Raw genomic sequence first — 20,250 nt, forward strand, 5'->3', positions numbered from 1 at the left:
TCCACAGTAGGTGCTCAATTATCATTTGGCAAGTAAAAAGGTATAAAGGCTAAATGCTAAAAGTTGAGAGCAAAGAGGAGGGGCCTGGCTTTAGGCCATTGGAAGGCTGAGCAGACTGCTCCCCCCAAACTCCGTGCCCCGGCTTCCAGAACAGGATACACAGGGTTAGAGGAAAAGAATCCAGCAACCACTACCAAACCTCTACTGCGTACCTACAGGGATGGATTCCCCCGTTTATCATGGAAGGGAAGACAGAGAAACAGTCCTGGCTCTAAGACACCGTCTCCCATCACTGCCACTCACAATATCCTTCTTTAAGCCTGGTGCTTTCCAGGGAGCCCTGGTGCTCTCCAGGGAACCCTGCATTCTTCAGTGATCAAACTCACTCCTCCAAGGAGAACTTCCCAATGGCTTTCCCATGGTGGCTGGACTCAACAAGGGTTCAGAATGAATGGTCTCCTCCTCTTCCATAACAGCAGCCTCTAAGGGTGTAAACTATATACACTTCTGCCCTGTGCTCTCACACCTAGCAGAGGCCCTGTTGCAGAAAGGAGAACTTTGGAGGTTGGTACTGTCTATCTAACTAATAAAGCTATGGGGGAGTCCACCAGAGTTCTCTTTTATCCACACAAAGTATGACCATGAATTAGCTCATATCCCAGCCCCAAACACTTCCGGTCCTTATCTTCTAGTAGGGTTACAAAAGCTGGGCCAGCCCACATGTCGGTTAAGGACCATGTCCAGCCCCATCTCCCCCAGCTTATGAGATGCACCAGCCTAGACAGGAGGTTCCCACCTAGTCCCAGACTTGCTCTAGCTGATGAGATATTACAGGCCGCATGTAGCCCTCACCCAGCCCCAAGCTACCCAGGTTGCTCACATCAATGAGATCAGAGACATCGTGGATGTAGTATTTGCTGATAGCTGCGTTGGTGGCTGCCAGATTCAGCAGGTAGTCATTTCGGGCCTTTGTGCACTTGAGCTTGTTCTCCGAGTACTTGGCCTGCCTCTGTAGGGAGAAGACATAGACATCAGAGCCCAGCCAACCAGGGGGACGATCTGTGATTTCCATGTGAACCATCTGACAATGAGTCCCACCTCCCAGTTATGGGATGCTTCTGTACCAAGGGAGTGCTGTTGGACCCTGAACTCAGCAATACACAGCATCATTTGTCATTCAGCAGCCCTCCAGGTGGTCTCTACCAGTGGGGTGTAGGCAAGACACTCCCCTCTCAGTACCCTCCGTGGGCTTCCAATGCTTTCAATGGCCCAGAGGTCTTCAAGACTTGGCTTCTAGCCAACACTCCAGGTCACCATTGGAGCCCCTTCTCTGTGTATCCACCTTCTTTCATCCAACCTCTTTTGACCATCCTCAAGAGATCAAGTTCATGTCTGCCCTGAGTCCTTCAGACTCTTTGGAGTCACACGCTTGAGCCTCTAAGCGATCTGTTCCTTGATGTACTCAGGACCTTACCCAAGCCCCTGATGATGGCCCTGTCTGCTATGCATCCCTGCCATTTCTACCCCTCTCCCCTGCTCTACGCTGTTAGAAGCTCTTTGTTTATTTGTTGATGGTTAGTACCCACACAAGAAAGTGAATTCCATGAAGTCGGCGCCATGACCTGTCTTGCTTGTAGGTTGTGGATCTGAGGTACCCAAACCAGACGGACTAAGCAAGTCTTGGATCATTTTTAAGAAGAGGGGAAGGGGGAGGAGGAGAAGAAGCAGAAACGAAGGAGAGAGTCTGGGTCTGAATGAAAGCACGAACAGGGAAGAACACACAGAATCTTGGCAACACTGCTTTTATTCTGAGCCAGCCCAGAAGGCAGGATGGAGAAGGCGCAATGGATAACTGACCCTTTCAGACTGAGGTGTCTTGGTGCTGGGTCTCTTTAAAGAAATCATACTTTGTTCCCTCGGCCAGCTGCTCTCCTCCAGTCCTCATTTCATGTGAGTTCTAGCTTTGGAGTACACCAGTCAGTCCCTCTGCCAACCTTGAAATTCTCCTCAGGCATCTCGCTTGACTTGCTCCTAGACCCTCTCACTCAGGGACCATTCAGCATGTCTCCTGGAACTCACATCCTGTAACAGCTAGACACCCATCCATATAGAGTCTGGATACTCTTGACCCTATCTAGGGACTCACTGTGACCTTGAGACCGTTTTTCCTGGACTGAGTTCATTTTAGAATTGAAGAGGACAGTCATGGCATCTTAGCCGAACTCATCTATTTATAGACAAGGAAATAAGAGCTCAAGAAGAAAAAGTGGCTTGTCCAGGAGCCAAGTTGCTAATTAGCATATGACTAGACCAGGAATGAGCCTCTAGAATCCCAGCCAGTATCTTTCCACCCAGGCACTTCCTCTGGAGAGAAACCATGCACCAATGAGCAGTCACTCATCCTCCAATTCCTCAGAATACCAACAAATCTACTTCCCGTGTCCATTGGTGTGTCTATTCTGGACATTTACATAAGTTATTTTGTAGAGTGTGTGGCCTCTTGTATCTGGCATCTTTCACTTAGCATAGTGTCTTTGGGGTCCATCCATATTGTGGCTTGTATCAGGACTTCATTCCTTTTCATGACTGAGTTATAGTCAAGTTGTTTTCATCTTCTGGCTACGATGAACAGTGCTACTGTGAACATTCACATACAAATTGTATACAAATATGTTTTCATGCCTCTGGGAGAGACACCCAGAAGAGGCACTGCTGAGTTACATGGTAGCCTGGTCCATGTATATCTAATATCTGAAGAGCAGCCAGATGGCTTTCCACAGTGTCAGAACCACTGACATATACAACCTGCCCCTGACAGTGGTGCAAGATTTCCTGATTGCCACATCTGTATCCCTGCTTTTTCCTGCCAGCTTTTTAAAGAATCTTGATCCTTCTGGTGGCTGTGAAGCACTATTAAGCTGTAGTTTTTGTTCATATTTCCTTCATCCTTGATGATGCTGAGCAGATTGCTCTGTATTTACAGACCACTTAGGCAGGTTCCTACAAACTGTCTATTAAGAGGCTACAGAGATGACTCAGAAGTTAAAAACAGTTGGTGGTTCTTCTAGAGGACCCAGGTTTGATACCCAGCATCCACATGGTGGTTCACAACTGCCTGTAAATCCAATTCCAGGGGATATGAACCCTCTTCTAGTCTCTGAGGGCACCAGGTATACAAGTGGGGTGTTTATATGCATGTTGACAAAACACCCATAGACATAAAATAATAAAGATAGAAATATCTATTTAAATTCCTTGCCTATTTTGGTATTAAGTCTTTGTCTGGATTTTGGGGTTTCCTCACTTTCAAAATTATACCAGGACACACACACACACACACACACACACACACACACACACACACACACTTATATGCATCCCTGTTTACCCAGGTTCTGTTGGGGTCTGTTCCCATCCAGTCTGTAATTTCTAAAGGATCCTATAATCATAGAATTAGGCCCATAGAAGAGCAGATAAACATCAGACAGTGGCTGGCAGATAGAACTCTGCAAATGTTTCCTGGTGGTGAGGAATAGATAGATATAGAGAATTCAGCAAGAACATCATAGCCTTTGAAGAAGAAAGGAGAGTTAGAAGTCACACATGGGTCCTGCCCTTCAAAACTCCCTGGCCGTAGCAGACATCATTAACTGATCTCAGCACCTTTTCAACTACGCCTTGATAGAGCTTCAGAATCCTCAACAGAGCTTCCTGGGCAGCCATTATCAATCTACCAGAGGCAACACGAGCAATGAGACTTATTCATCAGGTTTAACAATGGAAACTCAGGGAGCGGTGTTTAAAACGCCAGCTCAGAAGCTAGGGAGAGGGCTCAGTGGGTGAACTGGTTGCTGTGTATGCATAAAGACCTGTTTGGAGCCATGGCACCCATGTGAAAACCGAACATAGGTCTGTAATCCCAGAGCTAGGGGAAGGGCAGAGGCAGGAGACTCCTGGGGGCTTGATTGCCAGCCAGTCTAGCCAGTGAACTACAGTTTCAGAGACAGACATTATCTCAAACAGTAAAGCAGACAGTAATAGAGGATATTCGATGTCACCCCCTGGCCTCTACATAGCCACACAAAGGTGAGGACCACATCTGCATACAAATGTGCACATAGTTGCATACAACATATGCAAGTAAACAAACAAATAAACCCCCGGGCTCCAAATTTTGAGCTCTCTCTCCTCCATACCTACCAAAAAAAAAAAAAAAAAAAAAAAAAAAAAAAAAAAAAAAAAAAAAAAAAAAAAAAAAGCCTTGTAGCACTCATGAGCAGTGATTCTGAAGCTATAGTCTTTGACATGGCCCCAGCAATTTCACAACAGGCTCGTGGCAGCTCTAAGTGTTAACTTGACAACCTAGACTTGCTCAGGAAGAGAGTATCAATGAGGAACTATCTACATTGGGTTGGACTCCGGACATGTCTAGAGGAGATTGTCATAAGTGACAAGAGAGGGGAAGACCCACCCTGAATGTGGTGACACCACCTCATCGGCTGGCTCCTGGACTTTGTTAAGTGAATAAAGCCAGCTTAGCATAAGCAAGCAATCGAGTGAGCACGTGTTCCATCCTCCCTGCCCTTGATTGTGGATGTGATATGAGTAACTGTTTTCAGGGCCTGCTACCTTGGATGTCCCTGCTCTCATAGACTATAAGTGTGAGATAAGTAATTCTTTCTCTATTAAGTTGCTTTTTGTCAGGATATTTTATCCCAGCCACACAAATGGAACCAGGGCAGGCCCCTTCATCCTTCATGCGAAGGGGAAGTGGCTGAGTGCATGGCTCTCCTCTCTGTGCCTCACCCCATGTCCCTCACTCACCTTCTCCTTCATCTTCTCAATCTTCTTCACAGAGCTTCGGCGCTGGGGTCTGTCCTCGTGCCGGAGCAGGTTCATGCTCAGGTCTCCTGACTTGTTAAACTGTTTCTCCTCCTGCTTCTCAGCCTCCTTCAGCTTGCTTTCGGCACTGATGCTCTCTGCATGGTACATGTGGTAGGTTTTCATGACCTGAGGACACATGCGTACGAGAAACCAATAGCCTGTTATGGCTCAGCATGGTACAATCTGTGGTTCCTGGCCCCATCCCAAGGGCCACAGAACTCTTCCTTTCCCACACACATTCACCTTAACCTCTTTTCTTCTGCACACACTCCCTGAGGGCTGGAAATGAAGGTGCTACTGAGGTGTACCAGCTTTATTGTGAAAGACATCATCATCACCCTCATCTTCATTATCATCATCATCACATCACTGAGGCCCTACTAAGTGTCAAGCCTGAGCTAATAAATGGAAAATTAAGAAGAGCCACAACAACCTACAAACGATATGGTAAACCAGGCCCTTGCTGGCCATCCTCTCTAGTCCTGCCAGATGTGATCCTTGTATCCTTCTTCCTTATCTCCACCCCTAAGTCAATGGAAAAGCCCTTAAAATGGGTTTTTGCACACGGCCCTCTTACATAACCTAATAGATACTCTGTGGTCCCTGGAATACATTCAACCTTAGCTACACAAAGAATTCCAACAAAGCAAATTGCACTCCACTACTCAGCTTCTATAACAAAACAGGATATGATTATAACAGGGGGAATTCTAAGCCTGAAGTTTCATCCTGAAACCTTTCCAAGCTTGCAAAGTGTCCTATGAATGAAACGCATAGCCAGCGCTTCCTCTCAGATCTCGGGTCGGTGGAGACTCTTCTCTGCTGCCCAACCCACAGGGCTCACTCACAGTTTCCCCTAGAGCTTCAAGAACCCACTTCTCACTGATCTCATCCACTCCAGTATGCCAATTCCAATACACTCCGAAAACCCTGCAGCCCAGAAAATATTGTCAGTGGTATGTGTTTGACATCTAGTGGCCAGAAGGAATGAGTGCAGCCTTCTAGGTGAGCAAAGAGGTCCCATTGTTCCCAGGGTCTTTAGGCTGTGGTTCATAGGAAGACCTGATGATAGTCAAGAGTTGATAGTACCTACTGCAGTTTTCCCTTTCAATGCTCCCCAAACCCTCTGTTTGGAGACACTCAGCTCTGTGGCTTGGCTGTCAAGTTGCTATTGCTGCTTGTATCTAGATACACGTGCCCCTCCTGGGTTCAACTTTTCTGCTTCAGCTTTCCAGGTCTGCTTATCTCAACATCAACCTATCATCCTCACTGGGTAGTTCACAGGGGTGGGGGAAGCATTTCTATGTGTGCCTAGATCAACGATTCTTAACCTGTGGGTCACAAACCCTTTGGATACGAGTGATCTTTTCACAGGGGCCACTTATTGCATATCAGATATTTACATCATAATTCATAACAGTAGAAAAACAATAGTTATGAAGCAGCAATGAAAATAATTTGATGGTTGGGGGCCACCACAGCATGAGGAACTGTATTAAAGGGTCACAGTATTGGGAAAGTTGAGAAGCGCCATGCTAGACCTTCTGCTTAATCATCCACCTATGCATCTGTCTAATGCACCCAGGCAGTAGCCCAGCTGGGTGTTCCACTTCCTGTTTTCTTCTGCCTCGGTTTCTTCCTCTCATCCCCCGCCATTACCTCATTTTTTCACCTCACCCCTCTTGAGCCACACCATGTTCCTCATATGCCCTACAAGCCAAACCTTCCAGGATCCTTTCTGAGCTATTATGAAATTCCCACGCATGAAGAACAGAGCCCTGACGCCTAACTGTCTATGATCCCATTGAATGCTGGTCCCAAAGATAACAGGGAACTCAGTTGCATAGGGTGACATGGCAGACAGCTGCCACTAAAGAGAGTGTTTGGAGGCCTCTCTGAAATGAGTTGATTTATGCCGGAACCCTTGAGTGTTGCTTTATTTAATTACAGTTATCCTTTGGTATTCATGAAGGGCTGGTTCTCAGTCTGCCTCATGGATGCCAAAATCTGCAAATATTCAAGTCTCTTATATAAACAGTGCCATAACTGCGTAAAGCCTAAGTATGTCCTTCTGTAAGCTTTAAGTCATCTCTAGGTCACTTACAATATTTAATGGAATGCAAATGTTATATAAGTAGATACTACAGTTACTGAGAATAATTATAGAAAGACAGTCTGTTCATGCTCAGTGTAGGCTTTTCTTTCTGAATATTTCCACAGATGCAGAACTCACAGATGCCCAGAGCCAACTGGACCTGAAACACAGACTTCAGCAGGGTAAGAATTTACTTCAATAGCCTACAAGAGTCTTGATGTTTCAATTCAGGACATGTGAAGTTGTATTCAAGCTTACCTGGTACTTCAAAGTTTACAAGCATCTTTCTATTATCTGCATCCATTGAAGGAACATTTCAAACTATCCTTAGCACACTCTTGGAAGCAGAATGACATCAATTTAAACAACATCACCTAAGGCTTATTGAGTACCTACTACATGATGAACCTTGATCTAAGCACCTGCATGCACCACAGTATTTCTCACAAAAAAAAAAAAAAAAAAAAAAAAAAAAAAAAAAAAAAAAAAAAAACGAGAAAGGCACCTGTAATCTCTGATTTATAGGTAAGGACCTGAAAACACTTTACTCAGCTTCCTTGAGGTCAAATGCTAGCACCACTGGAGTCAAGGTTCAAAGCCAAGATGGCTGACCCCACTGTTGGAGTCCAATGAGCACAGAGTTATAGGTCTCTCTTACTATGCTTCTCTACCATGCAAAGGGATGACAGGATCCTAAAGCCCACAGAGCTTCAGAAGAACTTGGAGTCCCAACCCTCCTTCTACATCCTCAGTGTCTATGGAGAGGACGTTTGTCTTCATGATCTCCTAGTGATGCTCAGACAGGGGGAGATATAGGTACTTTATAAACAGGAGGTGCATAGTGACTGGCCTTCTGCAGCTATACACTAGCGTGGGGCACATGTCCAGAAGCTTCCATCCCACTTGATTCCCAGCATAGAGTTCTAGGGAACAACCTCAAAAGAACACATAAGTTGGGACACTCTTCTTAGATGCATGTGTTCTCAGAATGTAAGAGACAGGAGGTCCTCCAGGAATCTTGATGTTTTATTAATCCCTCACTCAAAAAATTGAGAGTCTGGGTCTTTTGACTCCTAAGGCCTGGCCTTTTCTGGTAATACTAATGCCTTTTGCTATATTCATGTGCCCGTCACAACTTTCCAAATGCCCAGATCCTGGGAGGGAAGTGATAGAAATCCTTCAGACCCTCACACAAATGCAAAACAACAGAGAACATGGAAGTCAACAGCATCCATAAGGAGACATGATTTATAAGGCATCAAAGATCAGTTGCTGGGAAACAGCTTCTCAAAGATGCAGACTAGGTATACTTTGATACCCAAGAAGGGCTAAGTCCAGACACAGAAACCTCTGCCTGCAGCATTTGAGTGTCCGTGAAATCCTGGGCCAAACCATTAAAAAGACATCCAAGAAAGAAGGGAACTCCTACAATTTATTTGATCATCCACTGAAGTGACTTATGATCTCTCTAGAACTTGATCTCTATTTTCATTTGCTCATTTTTTTTTTTTATCTATAGACTATCTTGTCCCTACTGGAATGCAAACTCCTGAGGTAGGACCTTGCCTCTTTCTCTTTGCTAGAAAACAGTCAGACATCCTGTATGCGTGCAGGAATATGTGGATGGGTGGATTAGATGAATATGATTGGATGGATGGTAGGTGAAAAGATGAGTGGAGGGATGCATGGGTGGGAGGTAAAATAGAAGAAGAAGAGAGAGAAGGAGGAGGAAGAGGAGGAGGAGGAAGGGGAAGAGGAAGAAGAGGAGGAGGAGGAAGAAGAGAAGAAGAAGAAAAAGGAGAAGGAGAAGGAGAAGGAGAAGGAGAAGGAGAAGGAGAAGGAGAAGGAGAAGGAGAAGGAGAAGGGAAATGGGAAAGATACAGTTAATTTCTCTGCCTTTGATCTGATGCTCTCAATCATTAAATACTTCTTATGTACCTCCTACTATATTAGGCTATATACCAGGAAATACTACAGATTATAAGACATATAGAATCTAATAGAATGTACACTGTGCTGGGGATATGAATGATAATATTGGCTTCTATCATGGGGTATAGTAAGAACTGTGAGGTGGGGGGTATGGGCACTAGAGGAAAGCTTCCTGGGAAGTGGGAGCTAAACCAAGCCTTGAAGGAAGAGTTGCTGTTATCTGAGTGAATGGTGCGTGAGGGTGTGCATGGGCTGTTCTAGACAAAGAAATGTTAGCCCAGGAGAAGCAGGAGCTGTACAGGGCTGAGAAATAGCTGATGCATAGAAAAGTATCAGGTGACTGTTCATCAGGCCATTGCCTGATCCTCCCCCTCCTCACCCTGCTGTCCCCTCAGTGGACATCTGTTGTTTTTCTCTGCCTGGGATCATCTAGTCCTCCTCCAGGAACAGCTTCCAGGTTTTATTTGAGGAAACCCCCCAAATTCCCCTCCATTATTTTCAGTCTGTGGAGTTCATGAGAAGCTGACATGACCTCCAGTCCTGGCAGTGGCCATGAGACCCAGGCCAGGCCAACTGGTAAACATCATTTCAATCTGGTCATAATGATGGTGGATAATGATCTAAGCCAGCCCAATTAGATGCTATCCTAGGGGCCTTATTTAAAATACTGAGAAGGGAGTGGTACTGTGGTATCAGGAATGGGGGGAGGTCAAGAGGAGGCAAAATTGAAAGGAAAAGCTCACACAGAGGAAAGCTCACACAAGGAGCTAGAGGCTGGTTCCCAAATAAGGAAAGATGGATGGATGGATGGATGATGGATGGATAATGGATGGATGATAGATAGATGGAAGAAAGAGAGAAAGAAAATAGGGAAGGAGAAGAAGAAGAACAAATAAAGGAAGGAGTGAGGCAAAGTTCTCCTGCCTTAGAGATAGTGAGTACTTCACTGTGATTAAATATTTATCAAGCAGCTTTGTACCAGGATTACACCTGATGTCCTCAAAATATTCTAGGACAAAGGATAGTCAGAGCCTCTGCCCTCAAAGTATACTTGGTGAGATGGACCATGAAATGATAGGCAAGTCCCTGGACCCAGATAAACCTGAGCCCCCAATGTTATGTTGATACTGTGGTATGAATGGCTCCCCCAGAGTTTATGCATCTGAACATTAGTCCCCAGTGCAATCCTGTTGAGAGGTGACTAAGGCGACTATTGCCAGAATGGGTTCATTATTGCAAGTATTATTTTTTTATAAAACAGATTCAGATTCCTCTTGTTACTTGTAGTGGACCTTTCTTGGTCTCCGGTTTTCTGTCACAGACGGTACAGTCTGAGAGAACTCACCGGGTGCCAATGCCAGGCTCAGGGACCTCCCAGATCCAAGAACCTCACACCAAATAGCTCTATTTTTTTTTTTTTTAAACAGATCACCTAGTCTCAGACACTCAGTTCCAACACCACAAAACCCTGAAACAGTCTGTCTGCACTCGATTCCTGTCCCTTGCCAATAAGGAGTCCCCAAAGGTTCCTTTCCACTCCAGCTCCCCAGCTCCCCATATCAGTCCTGATCCCAATTCACCCAGTTTAGGGCAGTGACTCTCGAATAATGCTGACTGGCAGAGCGGCAGGCCTCTCCCACAGGCCAGCAGCTGCCTCCCTGTTGTTTTTCCCTCGTGCTCTGTCAAATGCCATCTCATCTCAGTTGACTTTAAGATGCTCAAAGATTTCATCAGACCGCCTCACTTCTCACGTTCCCTCACACTGTGTCAGATCCCCATGGAGAAGTTCTCATCAGTGTCTAGTCACATCTCATCATCCACACACAGATAAGCAGCAACCTGCACATCCATGACTGAACAAGCATCTCAGGATATAGCGATAGCCGGAAAAGGTGAGAAGGCCACCCAGGTGAAGGAACACACAGACCCCAGCTGGCAGGTGATGACCTGACAGAGCTACCTCAGTCATCACGTGTTCCCTCATGAGCAGGGTGACAAAGCAAACAAACAAACAAACAAACACCCACCAAATGCCCAAACTCTAGTCCTTCATTGCACTGAATGGGGTGACCAAGAATCCAGACTAGTTGACTGTGTAGCATCTTCCCTACACTTGGTGGTACACATGGGGAAGCCACAGACTAACATTGATCCATCTCTAATGCGGGTCTCTGGCTGCATCTACCCAATGACTGAGTGTGGCTGAGTTCCAGGGCAGTTGCAGAGTGCTTCTTGTATACCAGATTGAATTTCACTGCTCACATAAACTATATGATCTCCTTCCAGAGCCTGTCTCTGGAAGTCCAGTTGACCCTCTGTACCTAGGTTTTCACTTCTTCATAATCAGCCCACTGCAGATCAAAAACATCCAGAGACTATGTATGTCCCTACTCAGCATGGACTGATATTTTTATTGTTGCTATCCCCTAAAGAATAGAACATAACAACTCTCTGTATAATGTCTTCCTACATAGGGTATAATACATAACCAACAGGATTTGAAGGTTATGGGAGGGTGTGTGTAGAGTCTGTGCAAATATTATGCTGTTTTATAAAAGGAACTATGTGTTCTCAGGTTTTGGCATCTGTAGGGGTCCTGGAACCAGTGCCCTGTAATTACTCAGGGACAGCTGTAGTTGACATATATTTATGTAACCAGCTAGTATATTTCCTTTAGAAGTCCCGGGATGAGTGCTTAAGCCTAGGGACTTTGGCACAGGTCACTGTGCCACTCCCCAGCTGGGTGACCCTGGACTGGCTACCTGACCCCTCTGACCCTCAAATCCACCATAATATGGTGATAATGATGCCTCCTCCTTCCAAAGATCGCAGTGAGAACAAAAATGAATCCCAGTACCTCAGGAGCTTTCAGACCAGCGCCTAGCCTGTGACCAGCTATGTGGGAGGAGAAAAAACAATGACCATGGGAAGAGGCAGTGTGCAGGGACAGTGGCTCCCTCTCCTGGGAACTGGGTGTGCGAAGCATGTTGGACATATACACTGTCTTGGAAAAGATAGTTCTGGAAGGAGACCCCACTAATAAGACACTAGCAACTGTGGCGGTATAGGGGCAGGGACACTAACACTCACCAGGCACTGGGATGTCCTCCATAGCCACTGAGCTCTCATCCATCTCCAGATGAGGAGCTGGAAATACCCATGTGTTCCTGGGAAGAGGAATCAGAGGCTCTCTTAACAGGGCCCCTAAAGCCTGTGCTTTTGTCAGCACACGGGCTGTATTTCCACTAATTAATTAGGACAGAGAATTTAAAGAAGAAGGAGGTAGATTTGGACAAATTAAAGGAAAGTATTAAATGATTTAGGAGTCCCAGTGGCATATAGAAACCATGAGGGTTTTATTTTAAATGTCATTTAGAAGATACAGGGGGCTCTTTGGCCAACCAGCCTAGCATCCTTGGTAAGCTCTGGGCTGGTGAGAGATGCTGTATCAAAAAAGTGTGTGGTACCTGAGGTTGCTTTCTGGCCTCTACATGTGTGCACATGTATGTGCATGCACTTATGCATGTACCATCTCACACACACACAAACACACACACACACACACACACACACACACACACACACACACACACACACGTAAAATAAAAAGAAAGATATACTGAGAGCCTGGGTTTAACTGGGACTAGAACTCAAATACAGGACTCCCAGTGGGAGTCCCTCTCTACGCCCTCATCTTTGAGCAGGGTCCTTAGGAAGGAGGCATCATTACAACTATTTTTCTGGAGGCCCAGAGTGGATTTAATACCCCTGAGCCTGGCACACAGTCAAATCAAGTTTGACTTTGTACAAGGTACTGCATATTCATTATTCTGGTTTTAGTGTCTCTTGGTCACTAGCTGCTGCTGTGTGGACACTTGAAGCTCTTGTCATTCTGCTCCCAACAAAGAAACAGCGCCCTTCCTTCAGCCTGGGATTGCAAGGCAGGCTCAGCAGCCAGAGCAGAGCCACTGAACACAAAGGAGGGGCTGAAGTGGCCTACCAGGGTACCAGTTACCAAAACAGCAGTTGTATCTCATGACCTAGAAATATAATGAAAACCTAAATGTAATTTTAGCCGAAATTTGTCATTTGCTTTGTCTTTGTTTCTTTGGGAGGATCCCAGCATGGTCCACAATCTTACTCTGTGTTCTTCTTTACTTCAAGTCAATATGTGATCAGAGACTATACACTGTAGACGGCTAATGGAGGTTGGAAAGAGGTAGGGGTTAATAGAACTGATCACCATGGTCATTACCTTCTTCAGGGCCTCTAAGCAGACCACTTCCTCCACAGAACATTAAGAAGTGAAGAGCAGGGCTGACTGCACAGCCCCTTCTCTACCTCATTCATTCCCTAGTCACTATGCCTGCGAGACTAGGACTGGGCAGCAAGGGAGCTGGGAAGATGTGTATAACCAGATGTTAAGTAGAAGCTTCTAGCAGTGAAATCCAAAAGGTCTTTAATGCCCCGAGAAGCTGGGTGGCTGTGATAGACTGCCAGACATTGCCTAGGCATGGCTTTAGCATTGTGAATGCATGAAAAGGGGGAGTTTATTTTTCTATCTCTGGACCCAGGGCTTGACTGTGACTTGCTTTGGGTATCAGCAAAAGTGGTTACTAGCAGAAGTTTGTGTACTGGAGTCCACTGATTTTGGGTTCCTTTTTCTTAATCATCCAGAAAACTGCCACCACAAGACTGGTTACAGTTGAACCAGCTCAAATTGTCAATCCACAGACTCACAAGCAAATAACATGGTGCTTTGAAGCCACTGAGTTTGAAGGCAATTTATTAAGAAGCAGTTGAGCAAGCCCCAGGCTCAGCTCCATGTTCTGTCTCCAGCTTGCTCGTATGCTCAGATCTAACACTCCTGGCAGGCAAAGTCCATGACCTTCACTGTCTACAGACCTCTTCCTCATATCTTGGCTTCAGCCAGCACCATGGGAGCATCAAGGATGGGCAGATGCTGACAGAGCCCAACTCTAAAATGTTCCTAGTTTCCAGCCAACAAAGTTTCCCTGATGTCACAGTGGGAAGCCCTGAATTTGGGGATTAAACTGTATTTCTAAATAACTGTGATCATCCCACAGTATCTATGGTAATGGATTAGGATATCCCCCTCATAAATGCAACTAGATACCAAAATTTTCTATGTATGTTCAAGTCCCTTATATAAAATAGTGCAGTGATAATAAAGAACCTACACATGCCCCTCCTACTTCATCATCTTGAGAGTCCTCATAGGACCTAAGACAATGTTGTGCTGTATAAATGGGCATTCTATTGTGTCATGGGTGCTCTAAACAGTGGGTCCCTACAGTTTCCACTTCAAGCCTCTACCTTGAGTTTCTGCCCTGACTTCATCAGTGATGGACTGAGACCTGGAAGTAAGCCAAATACATCCCCTTCTCCCTAAGTTGCTTTTGGTCAGGTTGTTTTATCAAAGCAATCAGAAGTAAATCAGGACAGGCAAAATGAGGTGGCCAGCTGGAGGGTGGAGGGAAGGTTAGAGACCTAAGCAGGAGCAGCGAGGTCCTGTGCCTGGAGCTGAGGTGCAGAACCGCTGTGGAAAACGTGATCCATTCACAGTGGGACTCACGGAGCATAGAAAGACCTAGCGTGGGTAATAACCAGTGTAGGGAAATCCTCTACAGAATTCTAAGCTAGACAGTCCCATTCACTCACTAGCCTTACACCACACTCACCACTCATCCCACCACCGGGAGTACAGACAACAGCCTATCTCACACCCACTGAGGGTGACCATGTCAGTGACACACAGACTCTCTAGCACACTATATACCCTGTCATACTAACCATGCTCAACATGTGTGACTCCTCAGTGCAAATGGCCCTCTATAGCTGTGATCTCCACATCCGTGGTTGAGACTATTGGGTAAGAAAGTTTTCCCTGTACTAAGCATGAGCAGACTTTCATTTTCTCATCACTAAATAACACAGAGAAGCAACTGTCTGCGTAGCACTGCAGCTGTATCTGCTGTAGTAAGCAATCTGGGGATGGTTTACAGTATCTGGGAGGAGGATGTGTAACAGGACACCACTTTATACAGGAGACCTGAGCGTAGGCAGAGTCCCCAGGTCCATGAGGCTTTCGGGAACCAATCCCTACAGAGACCGTGGGAGGATTTCACTGTTCTTTCCAGTTGAAAATTACGTTTGACCCAGATTCTGACTTCAGAGTGTCTGCCTTCTCTTCACCTCTTTTCTCTGTACTACTAGGGTGAACCTAGGGCATCTGAGAAAGCCGGGAAGGAGCTCTACAACTGAGCTATACACCCAAGCCCATCTTTACTTTTATTATTATTATTATATTTTATATGTTATAGGACATATGTAATATAATATAAAGTATATTTTATAGGACAAGGCCTCACTAAGTTGTCCAGGCTTTGCCTGTACTCTGTAGCCTGGGAAGGCCTCACACTTGTAGCTCTCCTTCCTCAGCTTTCTAAGTAGATAGGACCACAGGTCTGCCTCACTAGGTCCAGCTTTACCTTCAGTTTCAAGCAAAGCTGGAGCACATTAAGGAGCTCTTCGGATGTAGGTTTAAGCTCAGCCGTTACCGTGGTTTCATTGCTCTTGGCTGCGGTCAAAGATGCTACAAAAAGCATCATCATGGAGGGGACAGTTTGTTGGGCTTACACTTTCAGGTCACAGTCCATTACTGAGAGAAAGTGAAGGCAGGAGCTCAGTAGACAGCCACAGAGCATCCACAGTTAAGAACAGAGAGATGAATGCCCCCATATTAACTGCTTGCTTGCACTTATATTTGGCTAGCTTTTTTCTCTTTTAGACAGTTCAGGCCCAGCCCATGAAATGGTGCTTGCTACAACATACTATCTTCTTATATCTAAAACAATCCACCCTGGATATGCCCATAGGCCAACCTGGTTTAAATAATGCCTTGTTAAGACTCTCTTCCCAGAAGACTCTCCAAGTTGTGTCTAGTTGACTGTTAGAAATCTCCAGTATGAACTGGGCAGTGGTGGTACATGCCTTCAATACTAGCACTTGGGAGGCAGAGGCAGACAGGTCTCTACAGTTTAAGGCCAGCCTGATCTACAGAGCGAGTTCCAAGATAGCCAAAGCTACACAGAAAAACCCTGTCTTGAAAAACAAAACAAAACAAAACAAAACCCCCAAATTATCCAATATGGGCATGAAGGTGGGGAAGAGACAGATTGAAGAGAAGGCAACAGGTAGTATGTGTCCTTGAGTGGGTGTGGTTTCTCAGGTGAGGCTCACCCAAAGTGTGTGCTTCCAACCAGCAGGCAATTCTGATCCCAGTGGATTTTCTCCAGCAATTCTGTCTTTACTTGGCTTCACAGAACCGTATATTCTTTCACCAAGGCACTCTCTCCCTATTTTACCTCAGTTAAAAAAAAAAAAGTCTTATTCTAGGTCTCCAAGCTGCTGGGGTCTACACTGGGCCTTTCCACCTGAAGTATAGTTTCCAGCTCTCAGCACCTGAGAAACCCACTGCTACCACCATGGGCATAAATACAGAAATCAGTAATAGCAAAGAGAACGGGCTTCACACGGCCTACATGTATTTACATGTTAAATTAGGACTTTTATAAAGAACCTCTATGTACACGAAACATAACAATTCTACCTGGTATTTCACCTGAAGGGCCTACCCTACATTGTACCCTAAAGCTTTCCACGAGGCTCTCCACAGCTCTCACCAAGAAGCCAAAGTCTATTCTTGCCGTACAGCTTAAGTAGTGTCTCTCCATCCTTTGACTACCCTCAGTTCTAATGCCCATCTCTAGTGTGGTTGGCCTTGGCTCCAAAGCAGGCAGCAAGGTCAGCTATGGCCTAATCTGTGATGTTCTCCACTGCAAACAGTAAGGTGTGCTCGCCATTTCACTTCAGATTATTCTCAGAGCAGGGTTCCATTCTACAGACAAAGACAAAGGGATCTAAACAAGCTCTGTGCCTTTTTAAGACCACAGTCACCAAACAGCACTCTCTGCCTGGAGCCTATGGCACCTGGTACCCAAGTCCATAACCCTGTCCTCTGGAGACTTCACACCCTTGTTTCTAGCCTCCACTGAAGGACCTTTGTGCTCATAAGTAACATATCCTGTATCTGGCAGATCGCATCACTCTCTCACACACTTCAACTCACTGAACATGCCCAGGACCCATCCCAAACATAAGGAATCGAGAATTGAGGTTCTGAGTCATTAAAAACTTTTATGATGACCCACTGCCACTCCAAATTCTGCCCCGCCTCCCTCTAGCTGAAGACAAGAGGCTCAAACAAGTAGCAATTTACTTGTTTGAGTAAATTGGTCCTGGGTAGCACTTACTGTATAGAGCTCATTGGTGACCTTCAGCAGCTCCTCGTGCATCTGCAGGCCAATCTCTTTGCTCTGGAATATGGAAGAACAAATGTCAATGTCAGCCCATAGAAGTGGTCTGGATGTCTCTTCAAACTCAAATTACTGAAAAGTAACACACATATCCCCAGCACCTTGATTTTAAAGTATGGGGTGACAGCTTCCAGGGCTGTCACGATGAAACTGTAAAGTTACTCTATAGACGTTTTATTATTTCTTCTGCTCAGTTCAGTGTATCACCATATCTTACTTTCAAACTGCCCAATCCTTTACACTTTGTAGTAGGAATTGGGAGTTCACTCCCTATAATCCAGCTCTTCCTACATCCTAATAGAGGCATGCATTGGTCTGCATTTGTCCCTCCAGCTCAGTTCTTCAGGGAACTTCATCCCATCTTAACTCTATACCATGGATTGTTCTTTGTGCTGATATAGTCTAGGGTGACTTAATGAGACAGAAAAGCAGGATTTGCATGATGTAGGAGGTTTTAGCCTTTCTACCAACTGTGAGCAAAACTCTATATAGCCCAAGCTGGTACCAGCAGGCATCTAGAGATAGAAAGAGGGTGTTGCCTTAGGAGGGCAGAGTAAAAGGAACCTGGCATCCCTTCACTACTAAGTACTGATTAATCAAAAAATCAGAACTAGCCTCTAGTCTCCCTCTACGTCTGTGGCTTAATTGCTTTTGAAATGTTAATCTGCATTCTCCTGCTACTTGTAGCCAGAGCATCCTAATGAAACAACCTCATCTTCCATCCCCAATTCCTAGAATAAGACATCCTCACTAGAGACAAAGGGTTCTAAAGCTACACTTTTTGCCAAGGCTGGGCTCATATCATGAAGGCTGATGGTGCTCTGACTCCATTCCGAGTAGAACTGGGAACCATTGAAGGCTGTTAAGTTGGAGAATGGGATGCTCACGGTCATGCCTCAGAAACAGGAACTTGTACACAGAGCCTGAACTGGTGGGGCTGGAGGCATGTTCTTGTATTTCCTCAAGAGAACTCTAAGCTACCATATAGGACCTGCTAAGTTTCAACTCATCAACTCTCGGGCATCTCTCCGAAGAGCCACAGGGTTGACGCTTGGCCAGCAGTCTTCAAAGCTTTCAAAGCTTATTATTTTTGTATTTTTTTTTTTTTTTTTTTTTTTTTTTTTTTTTTTTTTTTTTTTGGCCAGAGTTGGTTAAGGAAGGGAAGTATTCTCAATTACAGTTACAAATACTACTGAGTAACGAACCCAAACCAAACATTCTGCCAGGGACAGGAGGCCAAAACCATGACAATCTTCAATAGGCCACCACACCCAGACCTTGGGGACCCAGTGACAACTGACCCTCTCTCTCCACACCTCTTGCATTGTTTTCATGCCTGCAAAGGACTCTGGGTGGAAGTCACTTGCTTCACACACAAGGTTGGGCCAAAGAAGATTCAACCATTCCTACAGTCTTGCCTTTCTGACAAATTAACAATAAACTGTTTCTAGCCAGTCACAAGGGCCAATCACTGTAAAGTAGGTGTCCCCAGTATCCTTTCTCTCAACAGCTAAACTCCCTTAGTGACAACTAACTCTTTGTCTGGGACACCACTCTATGAATGGATGGCAGGGTGTTGGGTACCCCACCTGCTGCTTCCTAGTGGTGATCTCTACCTTTGGCCTGAAGCTGTAACCAGCACAATCATTTCTATATATTGCCTAATGTCATGGAGGACTTAAACTACTCCTCAGCAAAGTACTGTCTTAGGCAAGGCCTCCAGGCAGTAGCTCTTCTGGCCTGCAGAAACACTCTGCTTGGCTACTTGGTGATTCTAGAAAGTCTGAGCACATTCCCAGCATTTAACAATCAAGCTATTTCCCTTATAAACCCCAATTTTTAGCCACTTTAGGAAGACTAGATGGCCCAGTATTCCAAACCCTGTGTCAACTATGGCAGTCTCCAGCTGGTCACGGGGCCCAGGGCCTCACAGAAATGTCTCGGTTTATGATTCCAAAACCAGGAGTCATTTAAGAGAGGAGTGGCCACCTGCACCTCTGGGTGCTCATAAGGATGACAGCTGCTGGGCCAGGACACCTGGCATGTAAATGGGCCGTTCACGTAGCATTCACTCTGCCCCCAGGTGCATCCAACTTACAACTGCGGGTTCCATGGACACCAGAACAACTATGAATCCAACTCAGGTCAGAAAGGAAAACTTGCTCAAAACATTATGAGATTTCTTTTTGGGACTTTTTTTCCCCTGTAACTCAACTGTGTAGTTCTCACTCCTGAATTCTGTACACATTGTGCGGCAGTCCCAAAAGGTAGGATCTTCTGAAGAACATGGTTGCTGAAACACAGCCTTGTGACTACTCAGCAGACCCCAGCACCATGACCATGTGCGTTCACCCTGAGCCTATGCCTGGGCCTATGATAGCTCTTCCAGTTCCTTCCTAGCTTTGGGTCCATTCACACATGCATGGAATATCTGGTAGAGACCAGTCTACCAAGCACTGTAGAAAAACCTGACCAGCAAAACCCTGCTCTCAAGCAGTATTTAACAACAGCTTCAGGGCTCATGAAACATCTTCCTTTTGCTCAATACTGTTCAAAGTCCCTTCCATTCACTAATGTAAACCTTTAAAGTGGCTACGACTATCATTCTCTTTTGACACATGGGCAGAGCTAGAGAGTCAAAGGACTGAGCACCTTGTCCAAGATGGTAGAAATAGAGAATGGTAGAGCCTGCGATCAGCTTTTGGTTGGTGTGGCTCAAAAGCCCCGTCTGTTTCTTCAGGGCTCAGTGCAACATACAGACACACAGAAAAAAAAGTAGCCACTGCAAAGCCACAATGGATACAGTCCAGGCCACAGGCTTGGATTGGGAAGGAGGCCAATCCCACAGGACACTGCCTGTGTCTCTGATGTACCTTCTCACCATCTGCTCAGGTATCTCTCAGCCCTTCCCCCAGCCTTTTCCAATCCCTGCCAAAGAAA

The 20,250-nt window shown here is 45.5% G+C and overlaps 1 protein-coding gene across 4 annotated transcripts in view; it reads right to left on the reverse strand.

Moving 5' to 3' along the window:
* Srgap3 (SLIT-ROBO Rho GTPase activating protein 3) overlaps positions 1-20,250 on the reverse strand; it is a 221,545-nt gene that overhangs the window by 58,665 nt on the left and 142,630 nt on the right. For all 4 annotated transcript variants that reach the window (XM_076940219.1, XM_034512327.2, XM_034512325.2 and 1 more), the window contains exons 4-6: positions 17,248-17,310; positions 4,825-5,010; positions 881-1,009 (exon numbers count right to left, since the gene is read on the reverse strand). In XM_076940219.1, coding sequence (XP_076796334.1) covers positions 881-1,009; positions 4,825-5,010; positions 17,248-17,310 — 378 coding nt within the window. The remainder of the gene's footprint in view (positions 1-880; positions 1,010-4,824; positions 5,011-17,247; positions 17,311-20,250) is intronic.

Source organism: Arvicanthis niloticus, chromosome 9 (genome assembly GCF_011762505.2).
Source record: "Arvicanthis niloticus isolate mArvNil1 chromosome 9, mArvNil1.pat.X, whole genome shotgun sequence".
In the NCBI taxonomy this organism is placed as follows: Eukaryota; Metazoa; Chordata; class Mammalia; order Rodentia; family Muridae; genus Arvicanthis; species Arvicanthis niloticus.